The 23,781-nt window shown below is 59.7% G+C and overlaps 1 protein-coding gene across 10 annotated transcripts in view; it reads right to left on the bottom strand.

Moving 5' to 3' along the window:
* LOC136005027 (E3 ubiquitin-protein ligase NEDD4-like) overlaps positions 1-23,781 on the bottom strand; it is a 53,557-nt gene that overhangs the window by 26,768 nt on the left and 3,008 nt on the right. For 2 of the 10 annotated variants that reach the window (XM_065662129.1, XM_065662130.1), the window contains exons 1-7: positions 20,299-20,445; positions 12,396-12,469; positions 8,068-8,149; positions 6,932-6,970; positions 6,405-6,458; positions 630-680; positions 23-84 (exon numbers count right to left, since the gene is read on the bottom strand). In XM_065662129.1, coding sequence (XP_065518201.1) covers positions 23-84; positions 630-680; positions 6,405-6,458; positions 6,932-6,970; positions 8,068-8,149; positions 12,396-12,469; positions 20,299-20,346 — 410 coding nt within the window. In that variant the 5' untranslated portion in view covers positions 20,347-20,445. Of the gene's footprint in view, positions 1-22; positions 85-629; positions 681-3,614; positions 5,307-6,404; positions 6,459-6,931; positions 6,971-8,067; positions 8,150-12,395; positions 12,470-13,506; positions 13,690-20,298; positions 20,446-23,781 lie in introns of those variants that run through there. The other 8 variants (XM_065662132.1, XM_065662133.1, XM_065662131.1 and 5 more) reach the window with 8 other exon arrangements.

The following is a 23,781-nucleotide window of genomic DNA, read 5'->3' as shown; positions in this document are numbered from 1 at the left end:
ACAACGTCCTCCCCCTCCTCACCTTCGCGGTCTGAGCAGGAAGTCCTTGAAGGTGTACGGCCTTTCCATGGTGGGGTCTTCAGTCTGGAAGCAGGTAAGAGAATGGGACGTTAAAGGATGGAGACACCTGAAGCACCTCCACAGCACAGACGTGGGAGGAATGCTGGAGACGTGCGAACCAGAGCGTTACAACGGGCAGAGCTCCACCGGTGCCAGGCTACGGAAGCAGCCCATGACGTCCCTGCAATGAACCCCATCCCAAGGAAGCCAGGCTGTCACTGTGCTTCTGGGTGAAGCCCATGCCCAATTCCAGCCGCCAGGAAAACTGGACAGCTAGAGCTTTAGAGAGCTACAGGACAAGCTTCGCACATGGAATCTCCCCGTTGCTTCAGACACAAAAGCAAAGAGAGGAAACATCTCCCCCCTCAAATCAACCAAGCATCCCTCCTGCTAAAGGAATCGCATCCCTCCCAGTCCCTGTCCATGGCAGGACTTTGCCATCCATGATGTTTCTCCTGAAGCTCGAATGCAACGCTGGGAATGCTTTAGGAATCCGGAACCGGACTTCCTAAGGGCAAACGGGCTGTAAGAGGAGGAGACGAGCAGAAGGAGCCCAGGGCAGCGCTTACCGGGAGGTGACTGAGGGGCACGTCCACCTGACCCAGGAAGTCGTCTCTGGTCTGTCAAAGAAGGCAGAAAGGAGTCGTGAGCCAGCAGAGCCGAGCAGGAAGCAGAGGAGGGGAGGGTGCTGTTAGCTCAGCACCACCCAAGCCCGTGTCCCTGTGGAAGTGCTGCACACCGCTTGTCTGCGTGTTCATCCCCATCGCCTCTTGGAGAGAACCACCTCCCATGGGGCCAGCACAGGCTGGGCCATCCATAACTACAGTCCATGCCCATTGCCCGGCCATGGAGGTGGTAGGACAAAGAGAGCCCTTAAGGTCTCCAAGATCCATCTGAGCTTGAAGGTGCGTGTGGTGGCCTCGTCACCCCTGCCTTCCTACCACCTTGAGGAGCACAGGGATCTACCCGTGATACCTCCTGGCCATCACAGAAGGAACTGGAGAGATGAGCATCCAACCCATGGATGAAGCCTGCCAGGAGCAGGAGCACTGGCACCACTCACTTGGCAGCTCAATAAAGCCTACAAAGACACAGGTCCCGTCCACCTTCTCACCAACGGATGCCTGCTCACTGCCGCTACGGAGTTCACTCCGTAAAGACACGGATACAGTCGCATTGGAACAGGCCCTGGAGGACACAGTCCATGTCCTCATCCGTGGCACCACCGCCCACTTGGTTAATCCATGGGATCAACATGGATGGGGTGGTTCTGCCCCTGCTGCTACTCACCCCACACGACGCTATAGGACTTATCCTGCTACTTAAACACGATGGACCCTGTGATTTACCTGCACTGGGAAGCCAAGGAATGCCATTTTGGCAGTAGATGAGGTATGAAGGACTCAACAGCAGCGACGGCTTTGCTCAGCGTGTACCTGGTGAGCAATGCCCTAAAGCAGCCCAAAGCCAAGCATGTGGCAGGGAGAAGAGTTTGGGGATGACACCGGAGAGGGGCCCAGTGATTCCCAAAGAACCTGCTGCCATGCAGGAAATGCCAGGAAGCGCACCCCGCGGCCCCCAGGCCAAGTTTACATGTTCCTCGTAGCACAGCATGAAGTTTAACATCAAAAATCAGCTTTCCTAGGATTACAGCATCCTAACAATCCCGCTTCCCATACAAAGAGCATGAAGCACAGCCGCGGATATCCCCGTGGAGCAACGGAGCGGACCTGCACTGAGGAGCCCGACGCAAGCACCGAGCCTGAGGGACCCGATGTATCCTGCGAGTATCCCACATGCAGGAAGCTTGTGGGCAAGCCGGAACGCTGCAGGAATCGCTTCCGTGCTCCCAACACCTCAGGGACTCTGTTACATCCCCAGCATCCCATCCACCTTGAACCGCTTCTGCCTACCCTTAAGTATCAGGGAGCCACCATGGATGTGGTCCTGCTCCTCCCGGCACCTCCGTGCTCTCATTCCCAGGAGGAAAGGCACACTGAGAGCTGGATCCTATTCCTGTAGCACTTGAGGAGAGGAGTAAATGCTTAGCTGGCAAGTTTCATCCCTCTCTTACGCACCGCAGCAAGCCTCACTGCCTTCCCCACGTCAGACACGGGATATCAGCACCTTGCATCCCAAAGCATCCCATTCTGCGCTCTCTTCCTTTCCGGAAGCTCCAAACCTGCCCTGGGATGGCTTCAGGCCCAAGTGTAAATGGGCAGCATCAACCCCAAGCAACACTGAAGTGAAGTCATTCCTGGGACACTGGGATGGGTTGAATGGAGAAGCTGGGGCTGCCCCATCCGCGGTTGAAGGCCAGGCTGGAGCAACCTGCTCTAGTGGAAGGTATCCCTATGGATCTGGATGAGCTTTAAGGTCCTTTCCAACTCCAGCTACTCTGGGACACCCTGAGTTCCACATGAACCCCATTTATCCCAGTGTGCTCCTTTGCTTTCCACCCCAGCTGATCCCTGGGAGCCAATCTCTCCCAGGACAGCATTCCTAAGGGAGGGAATGGGAGCTGAGAGTTGCCTGGTCCCTAAACACAACCACATCGGTTTGTTAGAGCCCTTTGTACCCCCCTGCGCACAAAGAGGCCTTTGTCAGCTCTCTCCAACACTTGTGTGATACACGAGAGTTTGGAAGTGGCTCCCAACACTCCAGCTCCCAGCTTCCGAACAATGGGAGGGTTTGTTCCGGGCCACAGCGCACACACACTCCGCGGCCTATCGCGTTCCGGGCTGTCGGAGCCAAAAGCATTTGGAAGGAGGCTCCCAAATAAAATCCTTCCCTGTTGGGACGTGAGCTTGGGCTTCCCGGCGGATTTTACCCTGGCTCTGGAATGGAATACATCCTGCTTGCCCCAAACTGCTCCTACGAAAGAGAGGAGCTGTGTGAAAGCTCATAAACACTTGAAGCAGTGGGAGGCTGCAGCGGGTTCCACTGCACCTCAAGCAGGCTGTAGGCAGTGAATTCCGATATTCCAGCTTTTCCTGCCACTCCTTCCGACGCCGAGCCTAACCTGAAACCCGGGGAGGGATTTACTGCTTATTTTCCCCTCTCGAACCCAAATCCTTCGGGACCCGTTGCGCTCTCCTCCTCACGACACCCACCGTGGAGCTCGCCAGCAGGATACGCTGGAATAGCACGGAGCCGAGCAGCTTTTCCCTGGGAAAGCTGCAGAGTCACGGCAGGGCCCCCGTGCCGCGAGGAGCACGCACGCATCCAAGGGAGCCTCTTTGCCCAGCCGCAGGCTCCGGCAGCTCCCAGCCGACGCCAGGCACGCTCCCACCACCTCCGCTCCCCCCGGCTGCGTGCCCACCACCGCTCCCTTTGCCATCCGAGGTCCCGGAGTCTTTCCGGCTGATGTAAGCCTGACTGCGGCCCCGCGGGTGACATGAGGATCTCGAAATACTCGGCTGGACGCAAGCGGGAGCGACGTTACGGCACGCTGGGCTCCTGCCCTGCTCCGGGGCAATGGAGAACATTCCAGCAGCGACCACGGAGCGCCCGCAGCCCCTCTCGCCGCACGCAACGCTCAGCCTCGTACTTACTGCGGTGCTGGTCGGGGCAGGACCCTCCTGCTCCTCGGGACCGCGGGTGACCAGGATGCGGAAGCGCTTCTGCTCCGGCCCGAGTTTGAAGAGGCAGCCCTGAGGAAGCCGCTCCTTTGGGCTGGGAGAGGTGGCAGGGCCGGTCCTGTGCGCTTCCGAACCGGAGCCGTGGTCCGCAGGCTGGCCTTGCGCGGGCGGGATGGGGTGGGAAGGGCTCCTTTCCAGGCGGATCCGCGGGTACCGCACCAGCCTGTCCCCTTTCGTGCCCGTCAAGCCGAAGTTGCATTCCCCTCCCGGGCCACTCGCGTGGGGCTGCTGTAACTGGAGCACAAAGAGCTTCTTCCCTGCGGGCGCTCCCGCATCGGGCACATGCTGCAGGGACCAGCGCCGGGCTCCGGGAATGTTATCTCCAGCCTCGGGCCCAAAGGGGAGCAGAGTAAGCTGCGGCACATCCGCGCTGGAAGCGCGATGCTGGATCCTCACACCGCTGATGTTTAAAGCGGCAGCTGCCTCATCTCCTGGCGAAGCTGCTGAAGCATCCTCGCTCTGCTGCTCGGGAGGAAGAGGCTGGAATACCCTGCGAGGACAGCGAACTGTGCCATTAATCCCTTGCCCCAGGGCTTCCAGCAGCCCCGGAGGGGAATTTTCCGGAGTGCCCTCTGGAGAAGAAGGGCGGCTTCGCACACGGGGTTTCCAAGGAAGCGTCTCCTCGGCAGATTCCTGAGCAGATTCCATGCCGCCGTTGGCAGCCGAGCGCTGGAGGGAGATGTGCATGGAGGAGCTCCGGGTTGGACGCGCATCCCCCGCGCTCAGCAGCTGCGGGATGAACATGGATGTGCTCCTTTGGAGGGAGCGCGCTTCCTGCGCCTCCCTCCCAGCGCCATCCCGGGCCGGGGCGTGCGGGCCGCTCCTCCTTGGCAAAGTGTGGAATGCCATGAAGAGCTCCTCTTCCCTCTCCGGGGCCAGCACCTCCGACTCGGGGGCCGTGTTGCTCCTGCCCGAGCCAAAGTGGAAGCGGAGGCGATGGGCCATGCTCTGCCAGCGAGGGGACGACGGGGCCGGCAGTGCCCCCAGCTAAAAGCCAAGGAGAGAAGCAAGGGGCCCATCTGCCAAGCTGCTTGCCCCGGTAGCACTGCAGCCCCGCCAGCGCCAGATAGCACGAATAGCCCGAGTGGCCAGCGGCATTCCAGGCATGACTGGGGGGGAGCGCCCGTGCAGCCCGGCCCACGGGGTAGGATGGGGGCTGTCACGTGGGCTGCCTGCCCCGCTCCCCGCTAAGCTGCCGGGGGGGGGGTTTGTTTTTCCTGCTTTGCTTGGGATGAGGCCAGCACCTTCCCAGCTGCCGCTTTTCCATCAGGGAAGCAGCTGCCGGCGGCGGCAGCGCGCTCGGCCCCGCTCGAAACCCAAGTCCCCCCCCCCCGCCGGTGCTCAGCGACAGCCAAACCCCTTCGGTTCCATGCTGAACTCGAGCCTTCGCAGGCAGCTCCGCACGCAGACGAGGCGAAGTCCCTCCGAGCTCCTCGCCTCGGGATTAGGAGAGCAGGAATAAATAGAGCAGGGCTCTGCTTCCAATTGGCGCTGCGCTGCCGACGGGATTAAGCCACGAGCTTCTCGCCTTTAAACAGCCACGGCTCCTCCACGACCTCCAGCAGCCTCGCACCGCGGCGAATTCCAGGCAAGAGCGCGCTGGGATGCACGGCAAAGCCTCCCCACCACAGCGGCAGCGGAAGAAGGGCCTTTTCCAGGTTCCCCAGGGCGATGGTGCTGCTCGGTGCTCCCAGGGCGGCTCTGAGGCTTTAAGGTGGAGGCTCGCCCTCCGTGGCCGCATTCCAGGCTCCCTTTGGAAGCAGGCAGTTTTCCAACGCCAGCAGAGAACTGGGAGCCCAGAGCTCCATGGAGCTGCCAAGAGCCAGCACAATTCCCTATTGTGTGAGGTGGATTATGGGCCAGCAAGAGGAGAAGCGTGACTGGCTTCCCCATAGCACCAGCACTGGGGTATTCCCTTCCAGCAGCACAGGTGCTGGGGGCAGTTTCTCCTGTTTCCCAGACAAACCCAAGGACACAGCCCCTCTGCCATCACACAGTCTCCATTTGACCAGGCAGATGGATGGCAAAGGCTGCGAGAGCCCTGGTTCTTTGGGAACGGGAAGAAGAACCAAAGCTCTTGTGCTGAAAACCACACCACGTATTGACAACGAGTATTGCAGAGCCAGCCACCAGTACGGGGTACACACAACCTGCCAGTGCTACTTACTCCACGTGTACCTGTGCATAAACCTTATGTAGTTAATCACAGCACAAGCAAGAAGCAGGAAGATGTTGGCAGAGTTCCCACAGGAGCTCCTACACCATCCAATGAAGCTCAAGGCTAAAAGCACCACCAGGGTGCATGGCAGAGAGCTGAAACCATTAACAGCGAGCCCTGTCATCACCTTAAACCTTCCTCCGCGAGCCCAAAGGGCAGCCCTGGCAAGCGCATCCCAAAAGAGGGATGTAGAAGGATTAGAAGGGACCAGGAGACACTGAAGGGATGAGGGAGCTGCTCCCTAAGTGACTAAAGGTTGGGACTTGCTTGGAGTGAAGTCCCAGGACGAACACGATGAGGTTTCCACCCCGGAGCAGTTGGGTTAATGTTGGTTCCTGTCTGTCAGGCCCCAGACGGAGGCTTTTCCTGCTTCCCCCTGCACTTCTTCCCTCACTGACTCAACCCACAGCCCCAAAGCCACTTTTGGATGTGCTGCTCTCACCGGATCCATGGGATGAGCAAAACCCAGCAGGACAAGCACTCACCAGCCTGTTCTCGTCAAACACCTCGAACAGGAGCCGATGGTTGGTTGGGTTCACCTGGGAGGACACAGAAACAGGGTCAGGACATTCTAACAGGGGTTTCACTTTAAGCAAGAGTAAAACAAAGCTCCAAAAAGGCCTATTTTGACCTTTTGAGCAAGTAAAAGGCCAAGAGAAACGGCTTTTCGCATCTTCCCTCTCTCCGTTTGGGTTTTATTAGTTCCTGCCATGCTAATTCCACAGAGCTCTTGGAACTAACTCTCCTTATTTGCCATGGCATTAACATTTCCAAGGCCCAGCAAACATGCTCTGCTAAAAACACATTGCCCAGTGAAAGGAATGTGGCATTTGGCAGATGAATTAAGCCGACATAAGAGGAAAAGCCCATTTCTGTTTAACCTGATGCTGATTTCTGCTTCCCTACAGGAACAGCAGAGCGATGGCCTCAGGACGAGCACCTTTAATGTAAGTAACGAGGAATCGGGCTACTGGTTGTTGTATTAATGATGGTAAAGGAAAAGGCAACTCACTCGGAAGTAAAATTCTTCATTCCATTTCGGATTCAGTGTCTGCAAAGAGAAATCAACACGTTTATATACCCTGATGCCTTTAGATTTGCTCCAAAGCAATGAGTCCTTGGGGAAAAAAGGGAGAGAAAAGCGTGACATGAAGAATTAGGGGGGGAAATTGCCATTAAGTTAGTGAGAAACTCTCTACTGAGTAAACCAAATGTAGGAGGCCACTTGAGTCAGCGGAGCCCAAAATAGCTGCTCAGTATAAATAGGATGCTATGAGTAAAAGGCACATCCCTGAGAAGTGACACAAAGCAAACCTGAAGACTTTGCATTCTCAAGGGTCATCTGAAGCCAGGGGAAAGGGGAAAAACCCCAGGACAAGGTTAGGATGAGGACACATTTATAGTGTAAATGGACCAGGAAAGAGAAGGAAAGGAAAGGTTATTTCCTCTTCCTCGTCTCCTACGGAAGGTATTAATAACCTGACTAAAGCCTGCAGCTAGATTGCAATCTGCAGGGAGCTGAGGCATGAAATGATACCTTGATAAAACCAAGAGATTACAGCTCCAGAGAGTAATGGGCCGATTCAAACCTGGGCCAGTTTAAACCCAACTCTGCTACGTCCTCTCTGGTTCCACGCCAAATCCTTCCCTCACCCTCTGGCAGGGCTGACGGCACACGCTGGCTCTGGGGTGTTCGAGCAGCGAGGGAGAGCCTTGGCTGTCAGCTGAGCATCCCCACGGGGCCACGAGGGATTCCTCGTGCCCAAGATGCTGCTTTGAAGTGACTCTCAGCCCAACCTATTGAGTTCAGCGATACGCTGTTAGCCAAGACTGCCATTCGATCCCTCTGGCTGCAAGGAAGCACTCCATATGGATGGACAGCAGGATACCCATCAGAGAGCTGTGCTAGTGACGGAAAAGGAGAGGAAAAGGGGAAAGTGCAGCTCCTTCTGCCTTCTGGAAGGCACTTCCGTGAGGCCTGAACCCCTTCCTCTCTGCCAGTACATTACAATGAAGCAGGACGACGTAAACCCTCTTTATAAACCTCTTGGAGCCCCGATACTGACATAAGCGCGGTGTTAGGTCATAGGATGCCGTTTACCCCTCTTATTCCCCAAGCAAGGGGACAAAAAGGAGTTCTCCACCTACCTTCTTGATAGTTTTAGTCTGCACGAGGGCGAGCTCTCTGTTCTCGTCTGCTACATACAGGGAAAGCTTCACGTACGGGTCACTGCAAGAGAAAAGGTGGTGGTCAGTGGGGTACCGCTTCCCAGCCATGTGCAATGACAGCGAACCGGCCACAACGGCAGCTCGAGCCACGGCAGTGTTTCCGAGCCTGGGTGGAATAGGAGCAAGCTGGGCGGTCGCAGCTCCCCTCTCTGCTGTGGCTGACCCCTAACCCACAGCCACCTCCCAGCACCCGGGGTCCAACCTCCCTGCAGTGGCACATGGAGTCATTTCACAACGCCCTTTGTAGCTCCACTGCGACCCCAGCAGCACCCACAGCAGCACCCACAGCAGCCACAGCAGCCACAGCAGCACCCACAGCATCACCCACAGCAGCACCCACAGCATCACCCACATCACCCACAGCAGCACCCACAGCATCACCCACATCAGCCACAGCACGCACAGCATCACCCACATCACCCACAGCAGCACCCACAGCATGCACAGCATCATCCACATCACCCACAGCACGCACAGCATCACCCACAGCACACACAGCATCACCCACAGCAGCACCCACATCAGCCACAGCAGCACCCACAGCATGCACAGCATCACCCACAGCACCCACAGCAGCACCCACAGCATGCACAGCATCACCCACATCACCCACAGCAGCACCCACAGCATCCACAGCATCACCCACATCAGCCACAGCAGCACCCACAGCATGCACAGCATCACCCACATCACCCACAGCAGCACCCACAGCACGCACAGCATCACCCACATCACCCACAGCAGCACCCACAGCAGCACCCACAGCATGCACAGCATCACCCACAGCACGCACAGCATCACCCACATAACCCACAGCAGCACCCACATCAGCCACAGCAGCACCCACAGCAGCACCCACAGCATGCACAGCATCACCCACAGCACCCACAGCAGCACCCACAGCATGTACAGCATCACCCACATCAGTCACAGCACGCACAGCATCATCCACAACATGCACAGCATCACCCACAACATGCACAGCATCACCCACAACATGCACAGCATCACCCACAGCATGCACAGCATCACCCACATCAGCCACAGCAGCACCCACAGCATGCACAGCATCACCCACAGCAGCACCCACAGCATGCACAGCATCACCCACATAACCCACAGCAGCACCCACAGCACGCACAGCATCACCCACATAACCCACAGCAGCACCCACAGCATCACCCACATAAGCCACAACACGCACAGCATCACCCACAGCAGCACCCACAGCACGCACAGCATCACCCACAGCAGCACCCACAGCACGCACAGCATCACCCACATAACCCACAGCAGCACCCACAGCAGCACCCACAGCAGCACCCACAGCAGCACCCGCAGCACCCACTTCCCACCTGGGATGGCTTCCCGTGAGCCAGGGCAGGGAAACGCGGGCAGGAAGCAGCAGCTTTCCCTCATCCCTCAGCTGCCCTGTGCCCCCCAGGGCCCTCACTCCTCAGCCCCATTTCCGGCGGCGGAAACCCCTGCCCGGAGCATCCTCCCGGGTACGAGGGGTAAAATCCTGCCGAGCTGGCTCCGAGGCACCAAGGGCCCATTCCCATCCGCTGGGAGGCCATGGAAGGAGGCTGGGGTGGAAGCTGAGGAGGGGGTACGGAGCAGGCACGGCACTGATCAGCGGCACTGCAGAGCCCTCCGTGCCGCGGCTGTATGGCCTCGGCCATCCCATTTCCACCTTTTGGCTCCGGACGGGAGCAGGCAGCACAGCAGGGGCCTGAGCTCTATCCCCCTGGAGCCACCGCCATCCCATCGGGGGGCTCTGTGGGGTACAGGCCCTGGAGGGGTCTCCAGCTCTGCCCCACCTCCAGGGACACACGGACAGGGCCCAGGGATGCCAACCCGTGCGCTCCCCCTTCCCCTGCCAAGCCCCAGGCTCAGGACCCACATGGAGCGCAGCATTCAGCCCCGCTTCCAGCTCGCCAAGCACCGCGAGCAGCATCGCCCGCCTCGGATGCAGGCACTGGGAGCGGAGAGGATTTGTGCCCTGCAGGCTCCAGGGGAAAGAGCAGGTAAACGCAATAACCCGCGAGGCAACCCATAATATGCTTTGATGTCATTACAAGGGCAGCTTCCTGCTAACGCGACCTGAACCGAAAGGCACTTTGCCTTGTTCACCTTCCAGCCACAACAGCCGCTTACTCCAAAGGGCTGGAAGGTGAAGGCAGCAGGGCAGAAGCTTTACTTGCCTTGTTCGTCTTGGGCTGAAGGGGGAATAAAGCAAACCAAAAGCCCAAGCCACGGCATCCTGGAATGATTTGGGTTGGAGGGACCTTAAAGCCCATGCGGTTCCAAGAGGGACACCTCCCACTGGAGCAGCCTGGCCTTGGACACTGCCACCTCCATCCAAGCTGCTTCCGCTCCTGCTCAGGGTCAGCATCAAAAGCTGCTCCTCAGAGCAAATGTGGGGAGCGAAACTCCAAGCCTCTGTGTTCCCATACTCTGCACATGGGGCTGGTGCCAAATTCACCGCTTTGGTGCCAATTCTCCCCCCCCCCCCCCAATTAAAGCTGATTAAAGTTTTAATTGCGGCTTCGAGCTAATGACCAGTTGGGAAGCAGCACGAAGGGAAGATCCACAGGGAGCTCATTCCAGCACGAAGAAATGAGTGCTTTCAGTAACAGCTAAATTGGATACCGCGGGTTGCAAGCTGATAGAAACCACTTAGGAAGGCTGGAGCATCTCCTCCCCCTTGACATAGAGCAGGAATGGCAAACCCGGGCACAACCAAAGCGACTGCACCTTCCATCAGCCCATTAAAACCAGTTCTCTTGCTCATGGCACAGCCTCAGCAGGAGAAAACACCCTCCTTGCCCCGCTCTCCTAAGGGTACCATCCTTTGGATGCAGCGCTGGGATGTGGCCGGGATCAAGAGCTCCCAGCCTGCTCCTGCATGGAGTGGGCACGTGGGGAGGTGGTGGGGTCATCTTCAGCACTGCCGAAGCTTGAGCTGCTCCTCGCCCCCTTGTAGAGCCAAGGCAGACAGAGAAGGGCTCCCTGTGCAGGGACAGGGCAGGCCTGAAGCCCACACACTGCCCATACAGTGCGTACACATGCCCATACACTGCCCATATATTGCCCATACACTGCCCATACAGTGCGTACACGTGCCCATACACTGCCCATACACATGCCCATACACTGCCCATACAGTGTGTATATGTGCCCATATACTGCCCATACAGTGTGTATACGTGCCCATACACTGCCCATACACTGCCCATACACTGCCCATACAGTGTGTATATGTGCCCATACACTGCCCATACACATGCCCATACAGTGTGTATACGTGCCCATATACTGCCCATACAGTGTGTATACGTGCCCATACACTGCCCATACACTGCCCATACACTGCCCATACAGTGTATACATGCCCATACACTGCCCATACAGTGTGTATACATGCCCACACACTGCCCATACAGTGTGTACACATGCCCATACACTGCCCATACAGTGTGTATACGTGCCCATACACTGCCCATACACATGCCCATACACTACCCATACAGTGTGTACACATGCCCATACACTGCCCATACAGTGTGTACACATGCCCATACACTGCCCATACAGTGTGCATACGTGCCCATACAGTGTGTATATGTGCCCATACACTGCCCATACAGTGTGTACACATCTCCATACACTGCCCATACAGTGTGTATACATGCCCATTCACTGCCCATACAGTGTGTATACGTGCCCATACACTGCCCATACAGTGTGTACACATGCCCATACACTGCCCATACATACACTGCCCATACAGTGTGTATACGCGCCCATACACTGCCCATACAGTGTGTATACGCGCCCATACACTGCCCATACAGTGTGTATACATAGAATCATAGAATAGTTAGGGCTGGAAAGGACCTCAAGATCATCCAGTTCCAACCCCCTGCCATGGGCAGGGACACCTCACACTAAACCATCCCACCCAAGGCTTCGTCCAACCTGGCCTTGAAGGCCCATACACTGCCCATACAGTGTGTACACATGCCCATACATGTGCCCATACAGTGTGTATATGTGCCCATACACTGCCCGTACAGTGTGTGTATGTGCCCATACACTGCCCATACAGTGTCTATACATGCCCATCCACTGCCCACACATGACTTGTAAGCAAGTCCAGGACCTCTCATCACGTTTGGATGGATCCATTCCAGAGCATCCTTGCTCTGCTTCTGCACACGCAGGAGGCCCTGGACATCACCTACCTGGCTCCGAAGATGTCCTTCTTGGCCAGGTCAATGCCGGACACCACCTTCACCCTGAGGATACGGGACTCCTCCTGTGAACGGGAAGGAAAAGGGGGTTAAGCTCCATTCTCTCGTTCACTGCGGACGCCACAAGGATGAACGGCAGCCTTTGGACAGCAGCAGTCCTGCCTGAAGGAAAACCTCTTGGAAGGAGATGTGCACTTCGGCCGCGAAAGCACAGCCTGAACGCAACCGTGACGAGCATCCAGCTCCCCTCAGAGGGAACGAAACCGGGGGTAAGGGTACTAACACCCCAGCAGCAAGAACGGGACGGCAGCACAAGGGACATCAGCCTGACCACAGCTTCTAGCACCATAAACGCTGCTTTCACCCCCTTTCCCCCCCCAACCCTGTTTCTTTCTGCTCCACAGAGCAGCCCCGAAGCCCAGGAACAGGTTCTGCAGTCACCGGCGCCAGTTCCACCCCGATAAGGCCCTGCTCAAGCGCAAGAGGTGAGATGGAGTTACAGTAACCTGAGCCCGCTCCTCGGAGCCCTGTCAGGGAACAACTCCCTTTCCCCACAGCTTCCTGCTCCAGCCCCTTTGCTCCAGGCAGCAGGAATGGGACCCGGGTTCGGTGCCTGCATCGCAGGCGGTTGAGATGGGGAAGGTGAGAACCGACACAGAAATCCTCTCTGGAATAGCTGCTGCTCCTTCCAGCAGCACTTCATGTGGTCCAAAGGAGTTTCTAATGGAGAAAGGTGGGATTCCTTCCGCAGAGAGCCTAAAGGGGACCCGAGAGGTGGCAAAGAACGGGTACCATAGATCCAGGGAATGGTTCGGGATGAAGCTCACCCGGTTCCAACAGGGACACCTTCCACTAGAGCAGCCTGCTCCGAGCCGCCTGAACGCTGTCGGGGATGGGACATCTCCCACCTCTCTGAACAGCCCATTCCAGGAACAACTTCCCAATATCCCATCTCCGCTCCGGAGATTAAAGCCATTCCCCCTTGCCCCATCCCTCCTCCCCGTCAGCCTCCCTTAAAGCCGGCAGCGGCAGCTTCCTCCACACCACCCAACCCACAGGAGATGGGCGACGATCCCCACGCGGCCCGGGCTCCGGAACTCACATCTCCGCGTCCCGACTGCGCATCCCCACCGGGAACGCCGCGCCCCGGGCAGCTGCAGGCGCCAGGCCAGGAGCCCTCCGGCCGGGCGAGAGCGGCACAAAGGGGCGCAGCACCCACACGGCGGGGGTCACCCCCGGAGCACGGCGCCTGGCTGGCTCCTGGTGGGCTCCGCAGGAGGCCGGGTGCCGGGATGGAAGGGCAGCTCCAGGGTTACCCCACGCCCTGGGCGCTGCAGCTCTGATCTCAGCCCCAGATAGGCCCCGCAGGTAACTTTCCACTGCCTGCACGGGGAGGAACCGGCGCGGCGGTGGGAATGCCGGTGCCGGCCCGGAACGCCTCCTCCTGCTTTATGGCACCTCCGCGGTTGCAAAAGCCAGCACGGGAGCAGGGAGGACGCGGCTGAGAGTCGATGCTTTGGGTGCAAACAGCCTGGAATGCAAGAGACAACAGAGCTTTGAGCCAGGTCCGAACGGGGAAGTTCCGGATAGCCACGGATTACAGCCACGGCGTGCTGGACGCCAGCTGGGCTGGAGCAGCAGCACTTGGGCTGCTGGGGGAGGAGAAGCTCAAGGGGGGACCTTGGAGCAGCTCTAGTGCCTAAAGGGGTGCAGGAAAGGCGGCCGAGGGCTGTAGGGCCAGGGGAAGAGGAACGGCTTTAACCTGCCCGAGGGCGGATGGGGTACAGGGAAGCAGCCCCCTGCGGCGCTGCCCGCATCGGCGGCTTGGCCAGCGGCCCCCAGTGCAGTCCCAGCTCCGCGCTGGGAGCAGGGCTCGGAGGGCCCAGCCCACGTCTCCCTCTGGGATGCTCCCCACAGGCAAGCAAAGCAGGAGGGAAGGTCACCGGCACCCAGCCACCTCCACCCGGAGCCCTCACTGCGGCACCAGCACCATGGGGAGCCGGCTCAGCGCCTCCTCCGAGCCCAAGCAAGCCGGGATCCTATAGGAGATGCTCTTTCTGGAGGCAAACTCCACTGCGTCTCTCCAGGTCTCCCGGAGCCCCTTTGGGCACTGGAGCTGCTCTAAAGGGCTCCCTTTCCGGAGCTTCCTCTTCCCCAGGCTGCCACTTGCGCGTCAACTGATGCCAGGAGCATCTTTATGTAACCGCAATCTATTCCCTGTTAGAGCCGCAGGGATTCTGGACCACGAGCACTCGGTGCCTGCGCTGCTTCGTGAGCACGCACTCAACAACCCACCATGCACAGCACCCTGGGTCGCGAGCAGCGTTCCTAAGGTACCTTCAGTGCCCCAGCCCTGCTTTTCCATGGATCATGCCAGCCTGCTGGGTGTCTTCTGCTCCGAGCAGCTCCATCTTCTCTGCGTTCTGGTGCGTGAATCACCCCGCTACCCGGGCAGGAGAGAAGCGAGGCCTCCCAGCTCCCAGGGACAGTCAATAAGCCACGTTCCTGTCGCAATTCCAAGCCTTCCCGGCGAGGAAACGCTTCCCAACACATCCACGCTTGAGAGCGCTGCTCGGCCACTGCGGCGGCTCCCTCCCCTTGGCCTCTCGCCTTCATCAGGTGTGGTTCTGGATGAGGTCCTCAGCAGCACCTCCGGAAGCAACCCGGACCCTAAGCTCCAATCCCAAAGGATTCGAGCCTAGGGGATGAACCATTCCCATTACACAAAGGGAGGGAAAAGCCAAGGGATGGGGAGGGATCCCCTCCCAGCATAGACCGCAGGGGGTTGTATCCCCATTGCGCTCTCGCCACGCTCACACTCCATGTTCCACCCTCCTCACTCCAATCCTTTGGCAAAGGAATCACGGAATGGTTTGGGATGAAGGGAGCTTAAAGCTCATCCCTTCCCTGCCATGGCAGGGCCACCTTCCCCTAGAGCAGGCTGCTCCAGGCCCCGTTAGTAACACATGAACATGACCGGTGCAGGACACTAAACCTGAGGCCACTCAGCTACAGGAGTTATCCCCTGTGCGTACACACAGCCAAGATGCTTTGCAGGGGGAAGAACAGTAGTTTCCATCCTTCTTCGAAGGAAAAGCCATGGAATCACTGCTCAAAACCGCCCATCTGAGCTACCGGACACGCTCCAGATAAGGAATTTGGGCCCATTCCTCACCAGAACATCAACAGGATTGGGCAAACCCCACGTTCCTCGTGGATTACTGCTCCCTGTCCAACACCCAGCCGATTGCTCACCGTGCTTCCAGCCACATCACCTTTGGCCTGGGGCAGCACCATCGGCTCCCCCCTTCCCAGAGCAGTGGGAATGGGCTGTATCCCGGAGCAGCTCAGTCCCTCGTGCCCAACAGGGCCCTTGACAGCGAGGAGAGCCCCCAAACGAAGTGTCCTGCCCTTACAACAGCCCCATTCAGAGCCCACGGGCTACAATCGGGTCACCCATTCACCCACACACGAGGGAGCAGAGGGCCCGGCGATGCCCGGTCCTCAGCCAAGGCGAAGGCAAGTGCCCCTCAGGTGTGGGGTGAGCGGGGGGATACGATGGGGTGACAGCCTGAAGCACAGGGCAGCATCGCCCCTGCAAGCCCAAGGCAATGGGGAGCACGAGGAAGCGCTGAGTATTCACTGGCCACAGGCTCTTTGGTGCCAGGGGACAGCTGGAAGCCAAGTACCAGCTCCGAGCAGCAGGGGCCATTCCATTCTCTATTCCCAAGCATTTTAGGGAAGGAGCAGGACTAGAATCCCCCACCGATCCTGCCGGGAATGCCACAACCAACAGGGTAAGGCCGAGTTCCCGCTATGTAATGCCAAGGGGTGGGAAGATGACTGGAGAGAAAGCCACAGTACAAGAGGCAGGCTCAAAGGTGGAGTAAAGAGCGAGGAGTGAACGTTAACCACTAAAGCTTCCCATCTTTGGGAATGCCTTTGCCTTGCTCCGCTTTGCTCATCCCCAAGGAAGCAGCTTGACCTCCCAGCAGCAGAAGCAGCGCTAAAGGCTGAGCTGAAGCGCACAGAAACCTCTCCCAAGCAGTATTCCCAAGTCATTCCTTGAATGCCGAAAGGCAATTGTACCTAATGGTGTCTCCATCAGACTTCCTGCTGCGTTCCTACCCGCTCCCGATGGGAACGCTTCAATACCTCAGCGCTGATGGACGCAATCTCCTCCCAGCCTCAGGGTGCGATACGGCCATCCTGGTCTTCCCTCCTAAACCCCACCAGCGAGGGCAGAAAACTCTTCCCTGCTTCCATTCGCTGAAGCCCCCGCCATTCCAGAGGGCTGGAAGAGTGCTCAGGAAGAGGAATCCCTTGAGGGTCGGTAACAAGCAGCAGCTCCATCCCTGCTCCAGGCTGAGCAAGCACAGGAGAACGCATCAGCCTCTGAGGGCTTGGAGCTGCTCACCGACGGGGGGGGAAGGACCTGGAGCTGCGCCACCTTCCCCCAGGGACTCCTCCAATTCCAAAGGGAACTGGGTGTAAGCACAAGAACACCTGGAGACACAACCACCGGCTGGGATGCGGCTTGCAGCAACCTGGGCTAGTGGAAGGTGGTCCTATGGGATCTGGAGGAGGTCCCTTCAACCGAAAGGATTCCAGGATTTAGGAACTCTGCAGCCGCGAGCAGGAAAACACCTCTGAAGGTGATGGATACTATTCAAAGCCCAGAGGATTCCAGCTCCGTTTCTATGCCACCGGGTTTAATTAAACAAGCGATCCCAACCCCAGCTCATCCTCTGGGATCAGAGGCTGTGGATCCCAATCTCCACTCTAACAGGTTAAAGCCATTGCCCTTGCCCTGGCCCTGCATCCCTTGGGCGCAGCCCTGCTCCAGCATTCCCAGGTGAGCTCATTTGGCATTCCCATCACGCCCGCTCCTGTTTGCCAAACAAAGCGCAAACAGCCCTAGCAGGGATCCGCTGCACGTAATTCCCAGGGGAAGCCGGGATGGAGGCGACTGCAGCAGCACGAGGCCTTTGCTCAGCAGATGTGGGGCTCATTCCCCGCTGCCTTCCCGGGAAAATGGTATCCCTGCAGAAACAGGATAACCTGGAGCTCACATTTACCATCACACAGTGCCCTCCAACGGCCAGCCCATAATATGGATCTCGGGAACGCTAAAAGCAGGATTCACCGAGTGCCAGGAACAGCGGCCAAAATGCTATAGGATCATGGAACTGGGCTGCAGGAACCTGAAAGCTCAACCAGTTCCAACAGCGTCACCTTTTGACCCTCATTCCCAGTTTCCTGTGCTATCCCTGGAAGCCGACGCACTTCAAATCCATAACTCCAATGTGGATAGTACTGGGTTTCCACCCCTCACTTACTCCATCCCATCACCGAAGCAGAAGTGCCTGCACCTGACCGTCCACGCGATGCCAAGCACGCAGGGCACAGCCACGGCCTGCGCCGATTCCCATCTTCCTGCTCCCCAGCTCCCGGCGCTGGGATGCAGACCCAGCGCTATCCCTGTGTCCCGCGGGGAGGAGGAGCTCCCGGCGCCCCAGTCCCAGTTAATCCGTAAGCAGAGGGATAACTCCGCTCGCGAAGGCCTGCACGCACCCGAACGCGCGCCGGAGAGCTCGGTAACGTGACAGCCAGGTCCCGAGGAGGAGACAACGGCCGGGGCGCTCATTCCAGAGCAAGGAATCCATGGGGAACACGGAACACAACGGGCAGCTGCCGCTAGAGCGGGTTGCTCCAAGCCCTTAACCAGTGCCAGGGATGGGAAGCCCCGGCTTCGACCCGTGCCGTGTCCCACCACCCCCATGGGGAAGAACGCGTTCCTTGTATCCCGTGTGGCAGGTTAAAGCCGTTCCCCCTTGTCCTGCTGGTGCCCCAAAGGCGGACGCAGAGGGATGGAATCCTCCAGGATTCACTTCCCATCTCCACTGCACACAGGAGCGAGGCTGGGGAAGGAGGTTAAGCTGCAGGGAGGGACTGCAGAGCTCTCTCGGTGAAGGCATGTGCAATCCTCCCTCCTGCTCCTTCCTCTCACATCAGCTCCTTTGGGATAGCTCCTGCTGCACGACCGAATGGCACCTCAGGAGGAAGCTGGGGATTCCAGTGGGTCCAAGTGCAAGGCCTGGAAGGTGACTAGAGCTGGGGAAGAGAACTGGAACTGGAGAGAGCTCATCCCCAGGCAGAGCTGTGCTCCAGCTTCCAGGCTGAAAAGCATCTTCCAAAGGCACAGGATTCATTGAAGCAAAGGAGAAGGAATCCCTGTTGGATGGGCCACAGTGATTCCCAAGGATCCCAAACCGATACCAATGAGGGGTGCATCCCAGGCTAAAAGTGATGGGCTCCTGCCACATCCCACATGCCCAACGCCATCCGTTCTCCAGGACGGGGACCCCAGCACCCTGCAAAGGCTCTGGAGGAGCTGGCTTTGACTGACAACCCCCTGGAACCGACAGCAGTGGGGAAGGCCCACAGCGCCCATCACCCAACACCGGGGCACACGGCCCCTCCGAAGGTGTCCCTTGGGAATACCGAGCTACCGCCGGGGGCCTTGGGGTGCAGCGGAGCTGCCTTTCTCTCCCTGTCCACCTTTAGCACCTTCCCGAGGGATTCTCCTCCTTGGCTGCACCTTTCCTACGGACTCAACGCCAGTTTCAGGGTGTCGCTGCATTGAAACAACAGCGCTGATGCCACCTCTGGGCTTCTCCACACCCTGCCCTCTTTTTTCCCTCCCTTCCACCCTCTTCCTGCTGTGCTTGTAGCTGGGCTCCGCTCTGCTCCAGGATGCATCCAGCACCACCGGGAGCAAGAGGGAGAACAAGGAATTCCCCCCCCCCCCACCATTGCTCCTCAGGGCGGGGGGCCCATGGCTGCATCCACGCCACGGGACCACGGGGGAGAGAGCAAGCCCGGCCGAGCTGCCTGCTCTCCAGCCCCGCGCTCCTTAACATTCCATGCGGGATGCCGAGGAGGAGGAGGCAGGGACACAAGGTACCCGGGAGCACAGTCAGCGCCAGCAGCCGCCCCCTCGGGACCCCCACAGCTCGCAGGGTGGGTGCCCGGCGCTGGCCGCCGCACGGGACCTGCTGCTCCTTCAGCCCTGGGCAGCATTCCAGGCTACCTGCAGCATTCCCGCACATGGCAGCTGGCCAGGGCGAGCCGCCAGGCAGGGAACAAGCAGGGAGGGAAGGCTTCAAGGATTCTCCTCTCCCCTCCCCTCCCTTAGAGCAGCCTGCTCTCACAAACCAACAGAAGCAGAACGAACCCCCCCCCCCCTCAGGAAAACACCCACTCCAAGCACAGAGCCTCCTTCCCAGCAGCAATTCGATGGCACAGCCGCACCTGGTGCCGCTCGAACACAACAGGCAACCAGACCGCCTGGCAGCCTCCACCGTCCCTTCCCTCTGCCCTCCTGGGCTGGGACGGGCCTCCCCCGCTCCCGACGGCGCTACCCTGCAGCGAGCCCGCATCCTCCCCCCCGCGGGGCTTCGTTACCGCAACCTGCAGCCGGCAGCGCGCGCACGCACGGCACCGCGCGGAACAAAGCTCGGCCCTGCCCCGGCGGACGCCAACGGCGCAGGCCCGCACCTGCGGAGCCCCCGGCTCCCCCCGCCCCCGCCCGGCCGGGGCCGCGGAGCACCGGGGCCGGGCAGGGCCGGGCAGCACCGACCCTCGACCTTCGGCCGCCCGGGGGAGCCGCGGACCCCAACCCCGCCATGGCGGCGGCGGCGGCGAACGCGGGCGGGCCCGGCCCGGCTCCCGGGCGCGTCACGTGTGGGCACGAACACACGAACACACACGAACGCACACGAGAACACACGAACGGACACGAACGGACACGAGCGCGCCCCCCCCCCCCCCCGGCCTCGGCCCCGGCCCCGGCCCCGGCCCGGCCGAGCCCCCCGGCCCCGCCGCGCCTCACCTCGTCCTCCGAGAGCCCGTAGACCGGCTCCACCGCCGCGGTCGCCATGGAGCCGCTGCCCACCGGGCGCTCCGCGGGGCCGGCCCGGCCCAGGTGCGCCGCCCGCAGCCGCCGCCGCCTCCTCCTCCTCCTCCTGCCGCCGCCGCCGGTGCCCGCTGGCCCGCGGGGGGAGGGCTGCGGCCGGGGGCGGTGCTGCCCCGGGGCCCGCCCGCGCTCCCGCCGCCCCCGGCTGAGGCTGAGGCGCGGCCCCTGCGCGCGCCGCCGCGCGGGAGGCCCGGGCAGCGGCACGGAGCGCGGCGGGCGGAGCCACCGCCGGGCCGGCGGGCGCTGTGGGGCGGGGGGCTCGGCTCGGCTCCGATCGGCTCCGATCGGCTCGGCTCCGATTGGCCCGGCTCCGATCGGCTCGGCTCCGATTGGCTCGGCTCGGTTCGGTTCGGCTCGGCTCTAATCGGCCCGGCTCGGTTCGGCTCTGATCGGCTCGGCTCGGCTCGACTCGGCCCGGCTCGGCAGCCGAGGAGCCGCCGCGGCCGAGGGGTCCCGGTGCCCGTGCCCCGGTGGCAGCGCGGAGGGGCCCGGGCCGCGGGACTCCCCGGGGCCGGGCTGTGCTCGTGTCCCTGCCGGCCCCGGCTGCCTGCGCTCGGGTAGCGCGGTGCCGGCGCGGGTGAGGAGCTGCGGCTGCTCTCAGCCCCGCTTACGCCTTTCCAGGGCCCCAGCTCATTCCTGCAGCGCTGCCATTGCCAGAGCCACGTGGAGGCAGGGACACGGGACTGAGCCGCTGCCACCCCAGCCCGAGAGGAAGCCCTTGGCACCTCCTGCACGCAGGGGGACCGGCGCTGGTGTGAGGGGCTGAGCTGGGGCACCCCCCGGGACCCACACCTCCGGCTCGGCAAGCACCGGAGTCACAGACAGAGCCGTGGGGTGCTTCGCGCTGGAGGGGACCCGAAAGCTCCTCCGGTTCCAGCTCCTGTGACCGATATTCCAGGCTCTGTACGGGCATCTTGGACCTGGCGGCTGCTCCGCAGGGCCAAAGGGAATGGGAGAGCCCTCTTGCTGGAGGGAAAGGAAGGCAAGGCAGGAAGGAAGGGTGGGTTTGACCTCTGCCCAGCCATGAGCCAAAATGGCTAAAGTACAGCTCGGGAGGCCTTTGCACTCGCCGATGTCTCCCATGAGGAGCTCTGTCAGGTGCAGTTATGTTGTAAACCATGTAGGAAGCTACAAGTGATGGAGTTGCTCACAGGGCCTTCCTCACCCCACTCTCTGCGGGCGTCCCAGAAAGGCCGAGAGGTTCCCTCTGGAATGCCCGCAGCAGAGGGCTGTATCCCGCCTGCTTCCCTCCCTAAGAGGGGGGCTGCTCCCAGCATCTCCCTGCTTTACTGCTGCTCCTTTCCCAAGTGCCGTTTGCGTGGACACAAGGACGGGCTTCTCACTGGCCTTAAATCCCCGGTGGGGAGCACTGGGAGCTTGGGAATGGCTTCAGCCTGAAGCTAAAACTGCTCCTAGTAGCGGCCTGACCACAAGCAGCACATTAGCCAAAGGAGCGAAGTTAATACACTAATACAAAACCTCCCTGGCTCAGATCCTTCGGGATTTCTTCTCCATTTTCCTAGGAATAGCATCCATTCGGATACAGAAACCTTCACCAGACATTGCTGTGTGCTGTCAGCCAGGCAACGGGCTGAAACTGTTTTCCCTACCTGTACCCATGCTACCCTTTGCTGATCCCATTGTTTGCTTTCCAGCTGGACTTAACTGTACTCAAACATTGGGAGAAGGTGCTCGGAAGGGCACAGTAACACTGGAGAGCATTCCCAGTGCTAATCCCTCCTCCTTTAATCCCCATAGAAACCAGCAGCTTCCCGCAGGCAGATGCTTTGGGCCGTCTGGAATTGGCTTGAGTGGATTAGCGGAACCTCAGCCTAAGCCCAAAATGCTCTTTAGGAAACGAGACGGGAGCTTCCCGCTTCCCAAAGAGCATCAGGATCACGAGCTGCATCCCAAATGGCATTTCCTGGAGCTGTGCATCCACAGCAGCAGCCTCTGAACACACAGAGTGAAATGGGAAGTCCTTGTGCACAGAGCCCACGTTCCCTGGCTCTGCACCTCGGAGCTGGTCTCCAATGGCTCTTCCCACAGGGAATTCCCTCATCTGGCTCTTGTGGAGCTGTGGAACCAGCACAGGAACCAGAGGCTTTCACCCAGCTGATGTGGGGATGGCCAAGGAGAGCAGCTCCGGGCACCAGCGTCCCTGCTCCTTGTAAACCCTTCTCCTGAAGGCCACATCCCTGTGTCCAAGCTCAAATCATTCCAGCCCCAAGGAGCACGCAGCAAACCCCCCCCATCCATTGGAATTCCAAGGCCGGCACGCATAGCGCTGTGGGAGGGTGGGAGCCCTGCCTCTGCTTGGGGTTTCAACACCCCTGTTTGTGGTGCAGCTGAGGAGCATCTCTCCTGCTCTGGCTCCGGGGCACTGAAGGCCTGCTCCCATTCCAGGTGCAAAGTGGCAGCATGGGAGCTATGGAAAAGCTGGGACTTGTCCTATTCCCAAGGGTTTGGAAGCAGAAGGACAGCTTTATCTCGAGGCTAACGCATTCCTTGGCTTCTAAGCTTGAAGCTGGGGCTGTGTTCAAGGCCAGGTCGGAGCAACGTGGGAGAGTGGGAGGTGGAACGAGATGGGTGCCTTCCATCCCAACCCGTTCCGTGTCTTCCCTCGGGGTTGTAAATCCACACCCAGCTGAGGGATGGAGAAGAGGGAATGAGCAAGGCAAAGAGGAACAGGAGCTGAAGGGATTCCTTAGAGGGGAACTGGGAGGAGCTGAAGCACAGGGTGAGTAGGAGGCGGGCGAGAGGCGCACAAAGCCAGGAGCATGGAACACGCTCCAGAGGCTGTCCCACATTCCCGGCCTCCTGCAAACAGCTCCCTCTGCCACAGGGAGACAGAGCCGCTGGTCACGGGGGGATAGGGTGCTTGGAGAGGGACTCGCACGTCGAGCGCTTCCATGGGGTCACACTGCAGACAGACAGGGAGGGGGAACCCACGGAGAAGCAGGAATGAGCATGGATCATCCCGCTGTCCCTTGTTTCAGGGTCCTGCCACCATCCCACAGGTCTACACACTGAAATCAGCTCTTCAGGAGATAGAATTACCCTCTGTTTGCGCCTCCTCTGTGCTGTTTGTACCCCTGGGAGCAGGGATCTGCACACACCTGAGGACAGGGAACCTGATCTGCTGGAGCAGTTCCAGAGGCCACGGAGCTGCTGCGCGGCCGAGAGCAGCTCCAGTGCCTAAAGGGGCTCCAAGAGGCCTGGAGAGGGGCTCTGGGCAAGGGATGTAGGGACAGGACACTGGGAATGGCTTTAACCTGCCCGAGGGGAGATGGAGATGGGATAAAAGGCAGAAGATCCGTGCCTGCAAAGCCAACCCCCTTTCGAGGGGGCTGCAGGAAGCAGAAGAGGCCATGTCAAACAGCTCCATCACACCTCACT

This window comes from Lathamus discolor, chromosome Z, assembly GCF_037157495.1.
Source record: "Lathamus discolor isolate bLatDis1 chromosome Z, bLatDis1.hap1, whole genome shotgun sequence".
NCBI classification, from domain to species: domain Eukaryota; kingdom Metazoa; phylum Chordata; class Aves; order Psittaciformes; family Psittacidae; genus Lathamus; species Lathamus discolor.
Note: the sequence above shows the minus strand (reverse complement) of the source record. Positions and strands in the feature narration are given on the sequence as shown.